At 35.1% G+C, this 17,697-nt stretch overlaps 1 protein-coding gene across 4 annotated transcripts; it reads left to right on the top strand.

Moving 5' to 3' along the window:
- The first annotated feature begins 104 nt into the window (after window positions 1-104).
- EMB2730 (Ribonuclease II/R family protein) lies at window positions 105-11,216 on the top strand. Of its 4 annotated transcripts, none has more exons than XM_086451985.1 (15): window positions 106-561; window positions 1,192-1,360; window positions 1,580-1,693; window positions 1,779-1,856; window positions 1,928-2,059; window positions 4,273-4,494; window positions 4,753-4,935; window positions 5,560-5,622; window positions 5,750-5,856; window positions 5,939-6,088; window positions 6,602-6,761; window positions 7,799-8,194; window positions 8,782-9,006; window positions 9,995-10,195; window positions 10,927-11,216. In XM_086451985.1, exons 1-14 carry the CDS (start codon window positions 293-295, stop codon window positions 10,112-10,114), a joined length of 2,388 nt encoding a protein of 795 aa, XP_086308111.1. In that variant the 5' UTR covers window positions 106-292; the 3' UTR covers window positions 10,115-10,195; window positions 10,927-11,216. The 4 variants fall into 4 exon arrangements, with proteins under 4 accessions (XP_086308113.1, XP_086308111.1, XP_086308110.1 ...); XM_086451984.1 differs by lacking the exon at window positions 10,927-11,216 and adding an exon at window positions 10,379-10,820; XM_086451986.1 differs by lacking the exon at window positions 10,927-11,216 and adding an exon at window positions 10,379-10,820 and having other exon boundaries at window positions 1,201-1,360.
- Window positions 11,217-17,697: the final 6,481 nt, after the last annotated feature.

Raw genomic sequence — 17,697 nt, forward strand, 5'->3', positions numbered from 1 at the left:
GGGGCAGATTAGTCATGTATCTCGTTCAGTCGCGGCATTTTCGGTAACATAAAGTAATGGGTATTTTAGTAAAATTAAAGAGACTTCTCGCTTATTACCAAGTTCAACTTCAAGTGTTCAACTTATCGACAAGAACGAAAGAACCCCGTTTTCCTTTCGTTCCTGTAATTCTCTTCAGAAATCTACTATTTTTCTGCGAAGAATCTCCATCGATTATTCTCAAATTTCCTTACAATCGACCTCCATGAAACCTGCAACTCTCCTTCTTTAGGGCTCATAGTTTATATATACTATGGCGGTTCGAGCAGTGAACAGCTGCTCCATCATTCGCTCTGCTTCTTCTCCCCCTCTCTCTGCATTTCGTTGTCGTTTCTACCGTTTTGTTCCGTCGAAACTTCACAAAAACACTAGATTAGAGTTTAGTTCTCCGGTTTTCTGGTCCAGAGAGCTTCTCCTTTGCCATGGCAGCTTTCGAAGCCGCTCCATTCACAGCCTTGTCGACAGCGTCATGGAAGAGCTCGAAGAAATTCGAGCTAGAAAAAGAATTCGTGCTTCAATCAAGTAAGCAAACCTTCCCTTGTATCTGTATATTTGTTAGCTGTTTAACTCATAAAATACAGACATCTTGAATTCTTCTCCCCCTTTGAGAGTTCGAATTTTCGTAAAATTCTAGTTTCAGCTCTGATATTCTAGATTGGATTTTTTTGCTAATGGGTTTCTAATTTTTGGAGTAAAACAATCCACATAAGCAATGCAAGAAAAATCAATTTTTTCTTAATTATTAAAAAAAAAAAACAAGTTTTGGGGGTGCTTGTAAGCATGGTTTAAAAATATCGGAATGTGTCAGCCAATATGTATCGGTATTGGCTAAGGCAGATATGAAACAATGAATGTTTCAGGAATGCATCGGTCAGGATACCGTATCAGTTTTCTAATTAACCGAAACATTCAATCGGTATGACATTTTAAACCTTGCTTGTAAGGGCCCTACTTAGAAGAATTATTCAAGTTGAAGGTCCTAGAAGAGCAAGAGAATACCCAAAAGAATGTAGATGGAGACAACAAAAGCATATATGAACTCATTCTCAATAACCAAGAGACTTGGCTTTGGACATAATGGAATGGAGTAACAGGATTCGTTTAGATGAACCAAATCTTTGGGATAAGGGGCTTTGTTGTATAAATATGTAGATTTTGCAGAATGGGATTGGTGAGCAGTGGAGAGCTTGTTGAAGATAAACTCGGAAAGAGGGTCTTGCAGAAAGGATTACTTCTGGAATTTCGCAAAGATTCTGAAAGAATATTACTGGCTGTTGCTCTGAAACCTGATGGAAAAAAGAACTGGATGGTGACCGATCAGGTTCTTGTAGATATAACTTTTTCCACTTGTTGAATAGGTTGCTGTGTGTTCAAGATAGTTGGTTTGACACATTTCAAATTAACTTTGAGGTCATGGGTTCAAGTCCAGCTTACCCATAAAATAAAATAAAATTGATATTTGTTTATTTGTTCCATTCTTAAAGAGTAGCATTATTTTGAATATTCTGATGGACTGTTCTCTTTGACCATCTCGAAACAGAATGGGGTTACATCTTCAATTAAGCCCCAACAAGTTACGTACATTGTCCCTGGTGTTGAAAATTTTGACCACATGGAGATCTCGGATTTTATTGAAAGAGCTGAAAATAACTTGGTATGTTCTTTTATCAAAGTACTGGTGAAGGTATGGATAGTTGTCTGTTTACGGATGAAGTTATTGTTACTGTTATTTGGAGTAGGATCCAACGCTGCTTGAGTATGCTTGGATGGAGCTTCTGGAAAAGAACAAGTCAATAACAGCGGAAGGACTAGCAGAGGTAACATCTTCTTGTAAGATTAGTTCTGTTCAACTGCCTCTTTAATGAGCTTAATAATGCTCAAATTACAGATTATTTTTGGTAGCATGGAGCCTCTGGAGAGCTATTGTGCCCATTTGTTGCTATCAAAAGATGAAATTTACTTCAGTGTAGTGGAGGCTAAAGGATCCCGTTCTGTTTATGGGCCTCGTTCTACAGTGCAGGTATTTATCATTTTCATTTTTGTTGCCTCTTACGTGGTAATTTTGGTGTAATGGGGCTCATGAAAGAAAAGTTTGTTTGGTCATAGCTGTATAACAGTTCTGTTCCATCATTTAATTATTCATTAATGCGTTATATTTTCATGATTGTTACCCGGTTGTTTGTTCTTCCTTCTTTTATTCATCTCTCTTGTATTCTTCCTCCCTTTTTTTTTTTTTTTTTTTGAAGCTGATACTAGTATATGGAGGATTAAATGGATTACACCACCTTTAAGTTTCAACAAGTGACCTAAACTTTCTGTTGGAGTTTTCCTAGCTGCCTCAACAAATCAAAGTGGAACTCAGAGAAATTGTGGTTATAGATTCACGAGAAAGGACAATTAGTCATGACCCTGGGGTTACTGAACACTCGATCACTCCACACCCCAAACATGCCATTCGACACACTTCTTTTGCACCCACTGACCACATAAATCTTTTGGCCCAGCTTTGTGGGCCTGCTCGAAAAAAGATCAGCCTGGATTGTGATTTCTAGACATTGGATTTCAGCAATTTTGATTATGGCCGGGTCCATGAGTAGAACATTGGATTTCAAACCCAGGATGAAAAATTCTCTAATGCAATGGCTAGAAATAACTGACCAGGTTGGCTCTTGTGTGCAAGTTCACCAAAATTTGGGTTGTGGGGTCATGACTTCAATGAAACTTTTTGTAGGTTCTTGGAAAATCAGAAAACTGTAGAAGATTAAGGAAAGGTCCTATAGCATATAGATTAAAAGGGATTTATTATTAGTGGGAGGTGGGTGGCTAATTACTCAAGAAGAGGTCTGAGAAAGTATCTACTCCAAAGTTTGTCCTGTTTTCTTAAAAAAAATAAGAATAAAAAGGTGCTCATATTTTGAATGTTATTTTTCACCTCTGCTTTAGTTCCGTGAGTGAATGAACAGTTTTAGATTATTTTTTTTCACTATTGAATTGGGCAGTTAAGAAACAGCCATTTCTCAGCAGTTTCAAAGTCAGCTACTAATACTTTTAGGGTTGATTTGCAATATTACTATAAACAACATGATAACTTTCTTCAGTTTGGGTTCATCTCAAATACCTTCAAGACTCATTTGTTCAAAAGTACTGATTTTGTGTTTTGTAAAGTTTAGAAAAACACACCTCAGTTTTTCAATAAAAAGTCTCCTAGTTTGACTTCAGAGAACACATGAGACCTTCTTTATGCAGATAAATGTGCAGCTTGCAGGAGCTTTGGGTCGCTTTCTCTCTGTTCTCTATTAGGCTTTATCAATAGCTCCAATTTTGTGACAGTGGAAAATCATTGAGCAAGAGTAATTGCTGAGCCAGTTAACCAGTTCAACCATGACGTCAAATGATTTATAAATAAATTCATTTAAAATGAAGAAATGGATAGGGGACAGAATGAAAAAATAAGTCGGAATCAGTTTAAATGTATTGACCATCCAAGTTGATTATTTCCAATTTAATTGGCTTTATCTCAAACAGTTCTACTGATTGTGAATCATTTTTTAATAAAATTTGGGATTGATGTTTGCCTGAACCTGTTTTGGGACCTGCTCACTTGTTGAACTTCTGGTCAGGTCACTGAATAGTTCAGTTCATTATCCCAGAAAGTTTCAGATTGATAGTGGAACTTTGTTGATTTTATAGGATTCATCTCAGGAAAGTTGCTACGCCCCCTTTTTAATCCTTTCTAATTTACATATGATGCTCTAATATTTTCTCCTATAATAAGTATTAACTATAGTATATCTCCAATCTGTTTAACTCATAATTAGGTTTTAATCAAATTGCTAACAGTTGAAACAATGCATCAAAAGTATTTCATTAGTTGATATGCTTAGTACGTTATCCGACTCTGATGTATCATGTATGTGGGCATTCCTAAATTAAAACTCAGTAGGACCCGTAATGGCATGCCACTCTCAAGATGCACTGCCGAAATTGAAGTTTCCAGCGATTGCTTTTTTGGAAACCCCCCAATCTAAGGTCTAAAACTGGATCTGTGAAGGCCAGTTTTTAATTGGATACCTTATGCTTTCGGGATCTTAACACAATTGTCATTTGCTACCGACAATGTATGTAATTCAAGTTTAGTTGTTTGGGTGAGTCATGGCTCATTGCCTACTTGATTTTTTTAAGTGATTTCAAATGTATTGTTACTTTTTTTTTTTTTTTTTGTTGCAAATTTAGGTTGAAGAACTTATACGGAAGAAGGATGCAAAGGAGGCAGCAGAAAAGGAACTTCAGGAGTTTGTAAAGTTACTGATATCTGCCAAGGAGATGCCTCCAAATTCTAAACCTCCCAAAGGGTCATGGATGGCGGAAGAAAGAATTCAGCACAGAATTGAGTCTCTTGAGGCTTATGCCATTGATGCTTGCAATAATGACGATCAGAAGAGAACAGCTGGAATGGTAATTTTATGATTCAAGTGTATAGTACAACCTATGTTTTAGTTGCCATACTTGCACTGATCTAAATTTAAGAGGCTAGTAAAGAGGAACCTGGTGATTATTGTGATTATTTGCGTTCAGATGGCATTCTATTCTTTGCCAGAAGAAAACTCTTTTTCTTTGTTGAAAGCCTACTAGAAGGCCAGTTACTCTTTTTAATTCCCTATATATCAACGGAATACACAAATTTTTTATATGTGCATAATGCTATTTTGGTAGATCCTCAAGGCGATGGGGCTACCGAAGTTGTCGTCTTCTGCAGTAAATCTCCTCATGGATATTGGGTATTTCCCATTACATGTCAATCTCGATCTCTTGAAGATCAACGTCCATTCTGAACATTCAGATGAGATTCTGTTGGCTGCTGAAATCCTTTTGGCAGACTCCACTGATCCCGATAAGGTAGGTCTCCTCTCCATTGCAAGTACCTCATAATTTTTAGAACTTGTGATATTAGAGAGATTTATAGGAAATTTGTAAAATTAATTTCTTAAGGAAATTTCCTATCTTAGAAAATCTTTTATCTTTGTTTTTATTTTATTTTTGGGTCATTGGAAGACTATCGATTAAAAAAAAAAAGCGAGATTTTGATGTTTATTACGAGGAACATATGAGTATTCCTCACTTATTAACTAAAATTATATTTCAAACCCACTTTTTAATGATGGTACATCACCTATAGCTGTGATAGTTTGTAAGTTGAATCAAAATGGTTAACAACTAAACAAGATTTCCTTAAAAATCTATTGTTGTAGATGATGTGGTATCATAGAAGGGAGTGTTCAAAAAGTTGATTGAACTCGCAAGTGAGGAAACACTCGCCCATAATAGAATATCTCATATTTAGCATTTGTTTTTTTTTATATTATTTCTTAAGATCCTTGTTGAGACCCCTAGAAAAGAGAGGTCTGACATCCCTCGAGCATTTGTCACTGAAACTCAAGATGGGACCTTTGACTATGGTTGAGCCAATGCCATTTTGATATTCTTATTTTTTATATGCATTTGTTGCTATTTGTGTTTCAGATGAACAGGAAAGATCTTACACACTTGAAGGTCTATACAATAGATGTTGATGAAGCTGATGAGGTATAGATCTAGCTGTTGTGACAAATAATGCTCTGGGGAATCTCGAAATGATTTGCTGTCCTTTTTTCTAATTCAGTTGTTTGGTACACCCTTACTCTTTAAGTTCTAATTGACCACAAAAATGCAGCTTGACGATGCCTTGAGTGCAACGAGGCTGGAGGATGGCCGGATCAAAGTTTGGATACATGTTGCTGATCCAACTAGCTTAGTTCAGCCAGGGAGCAAAATAGACAGGTACCTTTAAAGTGTCTGTAGAACTTACAGGTAACATGTTATATTGCACTAAATTATTCCTAAGATAGCTTTCGGTGTGTAGAGATGCAATGAGAAGAGGAACCTCTATTTTCTTGCCCACTACTACTATTCCTATGTTCCCGGAGAAACTTGCTATGGAGGGAATGAGCATGCAACAAGGAAAGCTTTGTCCTGCAGTCACAGTATCTGTTACACTGCACTCTGATGGCAGGTAGGTTGCAAATGTATTGGTTGTTTTCTTCTCTATCAGGTAAATCCGTAGTCAGTGTGCAGATGCTAAATAGTGCATACAAAGGGAAATTCAGGGTATTGGGTACTTGTTACCAGGCAAGGCCAACCACTTTATGTGTGCCTTGTAGTGGATTAGTGGCTAGGGTTCTCCTTCGGGCTGCTTTGGTTGTTTCTTTCTTATCTTTTCTTTTTATTTATCCTTCTTTTCTCTTGTATTGGGGACTATCTCATCCTTTTTTTCTATTCTAATAAAGCTTTTACACTTATCAAAAATATATATATGTTAAAAGTATTCTAGACAACTTGATTTTTGACATAGAAGATTTCCCTTCCTTGTACTCGTTGCATATGGGCTCTAATCCATTCATGTGCACAAGTCCATATATACAACATTATAGGTTTACCTTGTGCCATCAAAGGTGGTTGTTTCAAGGTTGTATGAAGGGTTGAAAGCATTATTATCTTGCTGAGACACCCTATGTGGGGATTATAGCATTGCAGAATACAAGGTAGAGAACTCAATTATCAGACCCACCTATATGTTAACTTACGAGAGTGCAAATGAGTTGCTTCACTTGAACCTGGAAGAAGAGACTGAACTTAAACTTCTGTCTGAGGCTGCTGCTCTCCGGTTACAATGGCGTCGACAACAGGTTTTTCTAACTAGTTAATTTACGATATATTTTAGTTCTATAATTCCAGTAATTTTGTCTCACTGTACAGGACCTTTTTTACACCAGAACCTTCACAAAGGGTTGTCTTAATATTTTCTGTAGTTTTTTTCTATTTTCCATTAAAGAATTTGAAAAATAAAACAAAAAATGAACCTATATTTTAGTTTTATGATTCCAGAGAATTTGGGCCACTGACCAGGACTCTTATCTTCCATCCAAACCATCACAAATGTTGGTTTATTATTTTCTTCTCACCATTAAAGAATTCTAAGAAGGAAAAAAATGCAGCAGAAGATTTTTCAACTCAATTCTGTCTAAATCCATGCCTTCAGAATCTTCACAAAGGGTTGTCTCACTATTTTCTGTAGTTTTTTCTATTTTCCATTAAAGAATTTGAAAAACAAAACAAAAAATGAACCTATATTTTAGTTTTATGATTCCAGAGAATTTGTGCCACTGACCAGGACACTTCCATCCAAACCGTCACAAATGTTGGTTTATTCTTTTCTTCTCACCATTAAAGAATTCTAAGAAGGAAAAAAATGCAGCAGAAGATTTTTCAACTCAATTCTGTATAAATCCATACCTTCTGTTATTCCTGTTTATATCTCTTCAGTAGAATATCTTGGGTGGTTACCTTTTATTTTCTTAATGACCAAGCTCCTCTTTTTTTTTTCTTTTTTTTTTTAACAAGTAATAACCAAAGCTTCTTGCACTATGGGTAATTGTACAAATGTAATTCCTAGTACTGGTCTTCCCACTTTCTCCAGGATCTGACATATTTGAACACTCGGGTTTGAATCCATGGTTCAGTCGATTGATATACTGCAATGTAACTTTGACGTCATTGGTTCAAGTCCAGCTTATCTCCCCCACCCCCACACAAAAAATAAGCTTTATTGAACACTCGTATTGAGTACAAATCTCTTAATCAGTAATATATTTGATGGATTTTGTGTTGCATATGATTCCATTATATGAACCATTTTCCCTAAGAATAATTATGAATTCCTCAGGGCGCAATAGACTGTGCTACTATAGAAGCACGCGTCAAGGTGGCTAATCCGGATGATCCAGAACCTTCCATCAATCTCTATGTTGAAAATCAGGCAGATCCTGCAATGCGACTTGTTATGGAAATGATGATATTGTGTGGGGAGACTGTAGCTACTTTTGGTTCCTTTAATAATATTCCTTTACCCTACAGAGGGCAGCCCCAATCGAACATTGATCCACTGGCATTCGCCCACCTTCCAGAGGGACCTGTGAGGAGCTCTGCTTATGTCAAATTAATGCGTGCAGCAGAAATGGATTTCAGGAAGCCTATACGTCATGGAGTCTTGGGTATACCTGGTTATGTGCAGTTTACATCTCCCATCCGTAGATATATGGATCTTCTTGCTCACTACCAGGTGTGTTTCTCAAGTTCTTGTTGATATGATAGGCATTCAATGTATTCATTTTATGGACTAACCATAAAGTTTGTGATTATGATATTAATCCCCCAAAATATGTAATAAATTTTTTGTGAAAATGCCTACTCTTTTGCAAAAAGTTTGTCAAAGACACATACCTGGTAGCCTTGGCACCTATGCAGCAAGGACACTACATTTTCTAAGAATTTTCCATCTTGAATACCTTGGCAGCCATGTGCTAACACTCTTAGAAACAAGCATTAATCTATTCCTTTTCAGCTATCATTCATATATTGTTTATTTTTACACATATCAGCTTACCTAAATGTGTCGTTTATTTGAGAAGAATCTCTCTCAACATATGCAATGCCTTTATGGATGTGTTAGTGTATTAGGCTTTTAGGGGTCAGGGTGACAATACTTTGTATCAGCATCAAACAGAGACACTGATTCGTATCCGTTATACACAGCTTGGTGTTGATTTAAGAACTGAGACTAAGAGACAGGGCAGCTGGACTCCCACTCAATATTACTATGCATCCTAAAGTTATTAATGATTTAAACTCTTCAGCTTATATTTGCAGGTGAAAGCCTTTCTTAGAGAAGATTCTCCTCCATTCTCAGCTGGTCAATTGGAAGGGATCGCATCATTGATAAACATGCATGTTAGAGTAGCAAAAAGGCTTTATGGCAGCAGTCTTCGGTATTGGCTATTGGAGTTTCTGAGAAGGCAGCCCAAGGGAAAGAAGTTCCGTGCTTTAATCCTCCGATTCATCAAAGACCGGATGGCAGGCTTACTTTTGTTGGAGGTAAAAAAGCTTTCCCTTGGCAGCTGCATATGATCATGTTTCGTCCTTCTCTCCAGCTGATTTATGTATTAGAAATCAGATAGATTAAAAATAATTGGTTGTCTGCAGAAACAAGTTTGCATGCATCTCAACAATCATGTCATAGCCATTAAGCTCAAAACCCTTATGGGCTAGAGTGTCGAATGAAATGCGCACTTTTTTGCTGCACATTTATAAAAAAATTAATTGACAATACTTATCTGATACCCTACTTTTGATTAGAGTTCTCGCTCCCTTCCAAAGGACCTGACAAATTCAGCATCTAGCTGCAGCCTTATACGATTCTTTTCCTCTGGTAAGAGCACCCCAATCCATGTGATATCAAAGACGAAACTAGTACACATCTTGGGATGCTCTTAGTGAAAATTGGTGTGGCAATAGAAGCTCTATATGCCAAATCCTTTCATGAATTCTGATCCATTGAATGGAGAAAGGCTTTGATAGGGTGCAAAGCATATAATGATGATGATATGTTCACTTACTATTTTAACAATATACCCTATATCAAAGCATAAACTGGCCGACACCAAATTTCTGGGACAAGGCTTTGATGATGATGATATCAAAGCATAAACTACTGAGGGTTTGAGAACCAAGATCTTCTATTTATTTTTTAGTTTTTTCATATATAGCTATGGCTATTCTTGGTGATTTCTTATTTTCTATCTTTCCTTGCATGGATATGATTGGTAGATCAAATTGTAGAGAAGAGAGATTATTTTCATTCTCTTCCTGATTAGTTAATGTTTAAATCTTCATAATTTCTGCTACACAGATATAGAAGAGGACATCGTGTATCTCTTGCCTATAGTCACCTATTACATCTTATGTAATCAATTATTATCTATTTATTATTTATCTTTTAACATCCAACTTTGCTTATTTCAATCATGTTAAGCACGTGGCTTTTTTACCTCTCAACACAAGTAAAAGGATCAATATTTTTCAGGTGGGAATGCAAGCTTCTGCTTTGGTGTCAGTTGGGATACAGGTTGGAGATGAAATAGAGGTTCGGGTGGAAGAAGCTCATCCACGCGACGACATCCTTTCTCTTACGGAAGTGGTTTAGGGGGATCTAAATTAACTCCTCTTCCCAGGGCTTCAACATCTCGATGGAGTTGGACCTACTCCTGATTGGACTATCAAACAGGTAAGCTAGAAATGCTCTTCCCTTCAATCAACATATATTTTTTTATTCTTTATGGGTAAGCTAGACTTGAACCCGCAACCTCAAAGTTGCTTTGCAATGTGTCAAACCAACTGAGCCATGGGTCTTAGCCCTTCAATCAACATATTAGCTAAGGAACTAAATCTTCGTTACTTGTGATCCTAGGAAAATGGTCAAAATCTCATTGACAAGTCCAAAGAACAGAAAACGTATCATCCCTCTATCTATCTATTTAAACATCAGCTCATGAGGAAAAGGCCTCCCAAGCCGCATTATAATTATGAACCCTTAAACGCATTTCCCTTGGAATTGCTGTATTACATGACAGAACTGAAACTTCAGCGATGAATCAAGATTCAAGTGCTTGCTCAATTCATCAACAGATGATTAAAAGTGCATAATTTGTTCTGTTTTTGGCTGATCAACTAGGCTAACTGTATCAGCATGTGGCATTTTGGGCCCCTCTATTTTTCTCTTGATGACCCCTTTCAGTTCAGTATGTATGCCAATTTTGATACAACATTGACCTTCCTTGGAATTTATGAATTTACTTGTATATGTCCGGATCAATGATCTTATGGGATAAGTAATTGTGATGTTTTGGTTTTGTTTTGTTTTGCTTTGCTTTAATCAGTACTCTTTTATGGGGATGAAACCCCACCTTAGATCAGCATACAAGCAACACTCTCTGAAGCATGGCTTTGGTTATTTAGGTTCAATTATATAAAATTAGAAAAATTGGTGAGGACATTGATCTGAAGCTGACGCATGGGATCTACATACGAAGATGCAGGACCCGGGGCTTATAATATTGAACCCAAATCTTTCGAGTAGGCATTACCCTCACAGGTTGTGGTTCAATCCCTTCAATTGTAATTCTTATTGGGTTCTCTCTCTTGTTAAATACAACAGTCACATAATACTATAAACAAAAGAAAGATCAAACAGAATCTCCTGGGTTCAAATCCCATCAGCACCGAATTACTGAACTCTTTAAAAACAGGCTTACTGATAAAATAAAATAGAAACATAAGTGGAAATAGAAAAAATGTTCCTTACGATTTGGAACTTTTTCTTTTGATTGGGGGAAAAAGATTTATTTGAAAAATGAAAGAAACTGTATGAGGAACCAAAACTATAGAGCAAACAGAAAAATGCAACCGTCAGCTCTCTATCAAACCATCTTATATAAAAGCAAAATCTTCAAAATAACATTATCTAAATTCCTATAAAAAGTAGCACCAAGAGTATCTAAGAACCTTTGGTCCAAAACATGTCCAGGACCCTCATGTTTCTTTCATCACAATGACAATGCAATAAATAAATAAGGAACTGCAATAATCTTCTTCTCTTCCAGGAAGTTTTAGTGAATGGACCTTTGAAGAGCTCACGAAATGTATTTGGGTTTTCCCATCGCATGCCAAAACAGAAGAAGGGCTCCCCAACACTATCACAAAGAAAGGATGGTGTCAAAGGATATGGTCCATCAATTCTCTCTTCTTCTTCTTTTAAATAAATGTAAATATCTTTACTAAAAAGAAGACGAGATGACCTCCAAAGGAAACAAAACAAGGACTACTAATGCGGAACACAAATCAAATCTACAATCACGGGTTTTCAATGGAAATTTTGCAATTTTTTGATTTGTCACTTGTTTGAATCAAGAATTATTTTTTCTCACTTTTATTTTATTGGGATTAGTTTTAAATCAGTTTATTTTTTATGTTTGATGATTTAGTTGCCTTCTGATTATTTTATGAGTTATATATGAATCTAAGTATTACCTATATCACTTTTCTTTAGGCCTTATTTTGAAGGGGTTTAATCTTGTTGTATTAAGTTGATTTTTTTGTCTTTTAAAAGGTTATTAAGTTACCTATCTACCGAGTCCAAAATTTTGCAATTCTGATAAGTTATGATAAAAATACTAACAAGGTATCAATTCTATGCAGGATTAACTTCTCATGGTTAAAAACATCAATGTTAAGTCATGTTAGGATTATAACTTTAAGTATAGCATATATATATATATATATATATGACTATTGTAATTGATTTTTCATAATTTTTTGAGATAAAAATAATTGCAGAAGTCATTGATTTTTCTTGTTTGAATGTTTCTGTGTTTAACTTGGTTAAGGTTTGATTAAAGTTACCAAAATCCATTGATATTTCTTCCATAAATCCCATCCTCTTCCACCTCCTCAAGGGTGAATTTTTTTTACCTTTTCAACACTTTGATTAAAATTGAAAGATTAAAAAGGAGAGTTAACTAGAAAAATAGGATTCATTCCACATAAAGGCTACACAACATCCAAGGTTAGAGAAGCAACAACCTCAATAACCATACATCTTTTGCAGCAATAAAGTGAAGCCCATAATATATCTTGTACAGAAGAATATATCATTATAATTGCATTAAATTTAGGGAAATAGTAGAACCGCATATGATGTTTGTAACATAATCTGTTTTAATTCACATTCCCACATGTATTTATTTATTTTTGTTTGGTGAGGAACATAAATTAGGGCTAAGAGATGGTGGGTTAGGTACTTGAGTCATGCTTTGTCTCACCATGAATGTGATGTTTATTTTCATTAATTAGTATGATAACTTGAACCCCAATAGGCCTTCTTTTTCTTGTTTCTTTCCTTCCTTATGGTGAGACCCTTATGTTGTATTATTCAAAGCAGTTAGGTTTGTTGTTGTGGTAGTTGTGCTTCCACTGGCTTGGTGTGTATTAGCTAGAATTGTGTGAGTGCATTTAGAGTGAGTCCCATACTAGAAACATTTGAGTACTTGGCCTCTCAAGTCTCAGAAAGAAAAAAAATAAAAGGGGGAACAGAAAATAGTGGACCTAACATGGAGTACATTATAACACATTTGCTTGCTTGAGAAACTTTAAAAATAAATAAAATAAAATAAAATAAAGGGGTTGCTTAGAGTTGAAAATGAGTTAAATCAATTGGAGAGAATGATGCAGTAGTAGATGGTACACAAATCTAATAAATGGTTAAATAAAGATCTCCCATTTATTTGGATTGTGGTTCATTGAACCAGACATGAGAGCAAGCTCCAACTCTGAAATCACTGAACTTGACTTTTGGTCAAGGGATGAAGACCTATTCTTGCACATGTAGGGATCACCTAAATTTCAAACATTCCATGGATATTACTAAAATTCATTTTCTTTAAAAAAAATAATCTGCCAACCCAAATTCTTTGGGATAAGGCTTTGTTGTTGTCGTTTTACTTTGAAGGTAATTAAGTCAAGAAAATTATATATATACATACACACGAATAAATCCTTCAACGAAAAAGAAAGAAAGGGAAAAAAAGAAAAAGATCAAAAATTTCGATAGGAGATAGGGACCGCCGTCTCCCTACAACCATCTTTTTGTCAAGATTCTTTACCCTTGATTTGATATATATTCGAGCTTCCACATGTAAGGTGTAGCTTATGCAAAATTTTGTTCCTCCAACACTATCTATTTTACTTTTATTAGTTTTATTAAATTAGATGAAAGTATATCTCTATCTCACTCACTAAGCATATTTCCCATGATTTTTTGTAAATCTGTAAAAATGAAGCTTGTTCCCTCTCCTATTGATATTTTTTATTTCTTTCGTAGACGACATGATTTATTACAAATCATAAGATACGTAGCTTCCAAGTTAATAAGCTGGTAAAAAAATTCAAATGTGGGAAATGATTAAGATGGATAATTATTGTCTCAAGTCTAATGGTAACTTGGAATTTTAACTTCATGAGTGAAATAATGTGAAAAATTATGGTTGGGCTACATAATTTCACTAGTATGATTTCCAACATTTCTCTTATAATTTCGGTATCATACCATGTATAATATTTGCTTGTAGGCCTTCTTAATGTGTTTCCCCAATAAGTCAACATACATAACATCGTAAGTTTTAAAAGAATAATGATTTTCTAATGCCCACCTCTGACATGCGTTCCCATCACAAAACCGTAGATCATTTGTCTCAGGATATGCAGAATCATAAATCTTTTTTTTTGGTGTGTATCCCAAGGCAAATGATCTACGGTTCTATGATGAGGGTATATGTTAGAGGGTATAACGATTATCACGACTCTTTTAAAAAATCCACAACAACACTAATTAAAATATATTGTTGTGATACAGGTTGTAAGGACCCCAGTCCACTGTACTTGGTTCTGAAGTGATGAATGCAAATCATGAGAGTACCCTTTCTTTTTTATTTAATGACTAGAATACCCAGAGTATTTTTGAAATGTGAAGTCAATTACCTAAAATTCCAAAACATAAAATTAAAATTATAAAAACAAAACTGTTTTGCAAAAGCAATTTGACAAGAATAATGCAGCAAAAGGCATCAAGTTCTTGTCCATTTTGTCACCAATAGCTTTCCCTTCTATCAAATCTTATGTTTCCCCAATAAGCCCTAAGGCCAATCCTTATCCCATTTATTTGACAACCCCACCTTAACTCTCTAGTTGAATTATTCAATGAGTCGTGATTTTCTGACTCAATTTTTTTTTTCATTCGGTCTATACTTGGTATAGATCATTTTCTTTGGGATACACAAGGAAAAAGATCTATGGTTTTGAGCCCATGCCATGTCAGCCAAGTACAGATCGAGTAAAAAAAATCGAGTCAGAAAATCATTAGCCTTAATCAATAGGTATGGCTTTTGCAAAAGAGAACTCTTCAATCAAAGTGATCCACCATCATCTAAAGTTACATTCGTGATCATTTGCTCAAATTGATTTATTCTATAATACACTATGATTTGATAATGTAGTGCCATTTTTTTTTCCTTCAATAAAAATACCTCGAGATGACCAACAAATTGTATTCAACTCTGGTTTAAGTTGTTTTCTTCTTTGTCTTTGTGCATCGATATGATATCTACCAAAGGAGCTTCAATATTGCTAAGTTGCTTAAATTGCTTAAATTCAAAGATAGGTTACAAATTTTTTGCCTATAAATATGATCTCCACCATACAATGGAGAACGCAGATCTCGATGATTTCTATACTTGGGTGGGTCATATGTAAGCTTGACAATTTGGACATGAGAAATGATGTGATATAGGGTTTGTTTGTAACTTAAGCACATGGGGAGGGTGGCTAGTTCAGAAACACGTTGGTTCACATTTGGCTGCCCCCACTTCACATGCTTTGTACTAACCGCTCCCCCTCGCCACATGACCCGTGCTTGCGGTTGCCAAGACAACTTAACGTTCTCCCCATTCCCTCTCAATGAGTCGAGGCTATTTTGGGTATTTAAAGTATTATTGTGTTTCAAGAAAAGAAACCACACAAAAGAAAGAACTATATTTTGCACACCAGGACATATTTTACCCTTCACATTTCTATCAAGTAAATATGACCCTACCCAATTGGTTTAAGACGATTCCGACTTTCCATCTGAAAACTAAGATCACAAAGAAATTGTTTTGGTATCGAGTAAATATTTTGCACACCAGAATAAAGAAATTATTGAATTTAGTCCACATCGGACACTTATTGCATTGTCTCTATACTTATAAACTCATAGGCATCTCCACTCATTTTCAATTGATTGAGTTGGACCCTCAAATTTATCATGGTATCAAAGCGGACCTTTCTTTCTCTCACGTCACCCAGTTCAGATCTCCACGTGCTTTGGCCCACACATGTGGGGTCATGTTGAGTTTAGCCCCACATCAAACACTCATTACCTTGTTTCTCTCCTTATAAACTCCAAGGCATCTTCACTCATTGCCAATTAATTTTGAGTTGAACCCCCAAACTTATCATCTACTCCCTATAGTTTCACTTTATTGACTTTTTGTTTATTGAAGTTCTCTATCCCGGGAACTTTTAATGTGCTCTTACAATTTTCAAAATATGTTAAAGATTACGGTATTTTGATAATTTTTATTTTGACTAACAAAAGATTATGGTCATGAGATTGGAGATATGTCATCAATTTGAAAATCCAAAGGATGTCTCAAATATACACCAAGACTTGAAGGGTTTTATCAAAATTATCTTTCTTTTAATATCAACTAGCATATATTCAAGAAATTTCTAAAGGTAAAAACTGAAAGTTGGCATTGTATGGGATCTATATGGAACAAGCTTGTTTCCAATTTCATTCAATTTATTTCCGAAAATCAAGCTAAGCTTAAGTTGGTGGGACCAATGTACCCCACCAGACTCACCGACATTATATTATTAATTAAGGGTCTAGAAGACTTTTAGGCCTTTAAATTGGAGTGTTTTATGGTATAGAGGAATGGAATCCATGTACCATCCTTGCCAGAAACAAACTATAATACATATTTTTATGAAAGCTATAGACAAGCTACCTTTGACAATGCTAGTAGTCTATCTTTAGACCCAAGAGTTTTGTTTTTCTCCTTTTCTTACTTTCATGTCGAGACCCACATTGATATTATTCTTGTACCCATATATCGTGCTTCATTTTCATATAAATCTTTAAGTAATTGCAAATATTGGATTATAAGATTTCGATAAAAAATATAATAATAAGTAAAACTATCTTAAGTATTAGAGATTCTTTTACATTTGATGATGGGACATTCGTTGCTATCTTTATTGGTTAATTTCCACATTCATTACACACCATCTTCTCTTTATTTTGTATCGATATATTTTAATACTAGAATGGCAATAACCTAACAAATATGTTTAAATAGCAGAACATGTGCAATTATTCTAAATTCTGAAATAAGGTAGGTGTGGGTCGAGATTTTCTGTCGTTGAGATGGGAATCACATAGAGTTAAGGTATCGTAGAACATGTGAATTTATGAAAATTGATAGATGGGTCCCATGCATTGTTTGGATGCTCAGATAGTGCTGATCATAATTTGTTACGATCATCGAGTTTAAGTTAGCTAAGCCCAAATCCAATCCTAACATATTTGGAATAGATTCCGAATAATTTTCAGATTTTATTTTCGAGTTGTTTGATACTATTTTTATTTATTTTTTAAAATAGGGATCCAATCTCCATTATAATTGAAATTTTTTATAATTGAGTGTAAATTTATCATTTTATGGTGTATTTTAGTTATATTTTTGTTATAAAATGTTAAATCTAACTTTATATAATATGATAGAAAATCAGAAATGGGCATTATTAGGATCTAACTCAAATTTTGAGTGCTACCTTACTTTCTATTACAATAAGAAAATAAAAGTTAGATTTTCTTAAATCGAACAATGTTTCAGATAAAATATCAAATATGAGCATAATATAGTGGGAAATACTAAAGGTTTCTAGATGTTGGTGAGGCTGCATTTATTGGAGAATCCCCATGAAATCATCAAATCTCTTTGATATGTTTTAGTTATTATTTTGTTGTAAGATTATATATCTAAGAGCAACTTCGACACCTACTCCATCCCCTCTCAACTGTCATTGTGGAGCATTAAACCCATTTGAAGGGTCTGCAACGCATACTCCATC

The sequence above is a fragment of the Akebia trifoliata genome, chromosome 8, assembly GCF_017979445.1.
Source record: "Akebia trifoliata isolate Shusen 1 chromosome 8, ASM1797944v1, whole genome shotgun sequence".
Taxonomy (NCBI): domain Eukaryota; kingdom Viridiplantae; phylum Streptophyta; class Magnoliopsida; order Ranunculales; family Lardizabalaceae; genus Akebia; species Akebia trifoliata.

Bases quoted from the DNA above. Each gene is read 5' to 3' on its own strand.
- EMB2730 (XM_086451985.1), top strand. From the start codon at position 293: ATGGCGGTTCGAGCAGTGAACAGCTGCTCCATCATTCGCTCTGCTTCT. The intron at 1,694-1,778 runs GTATGTTCTTTT...TATTTGGAGTAG, and splicing joins AAAGAGCTGAAAATAACTTG to GATCCAACGCTGCTTGAGTA. The intron at 6,089-6,601 runs GTAGGTTGCAAA...TGGGGATTATAG, and splicing joins ACACTGCACTCTGATGGCAG to CATTGCAGAATACAAGGTAG.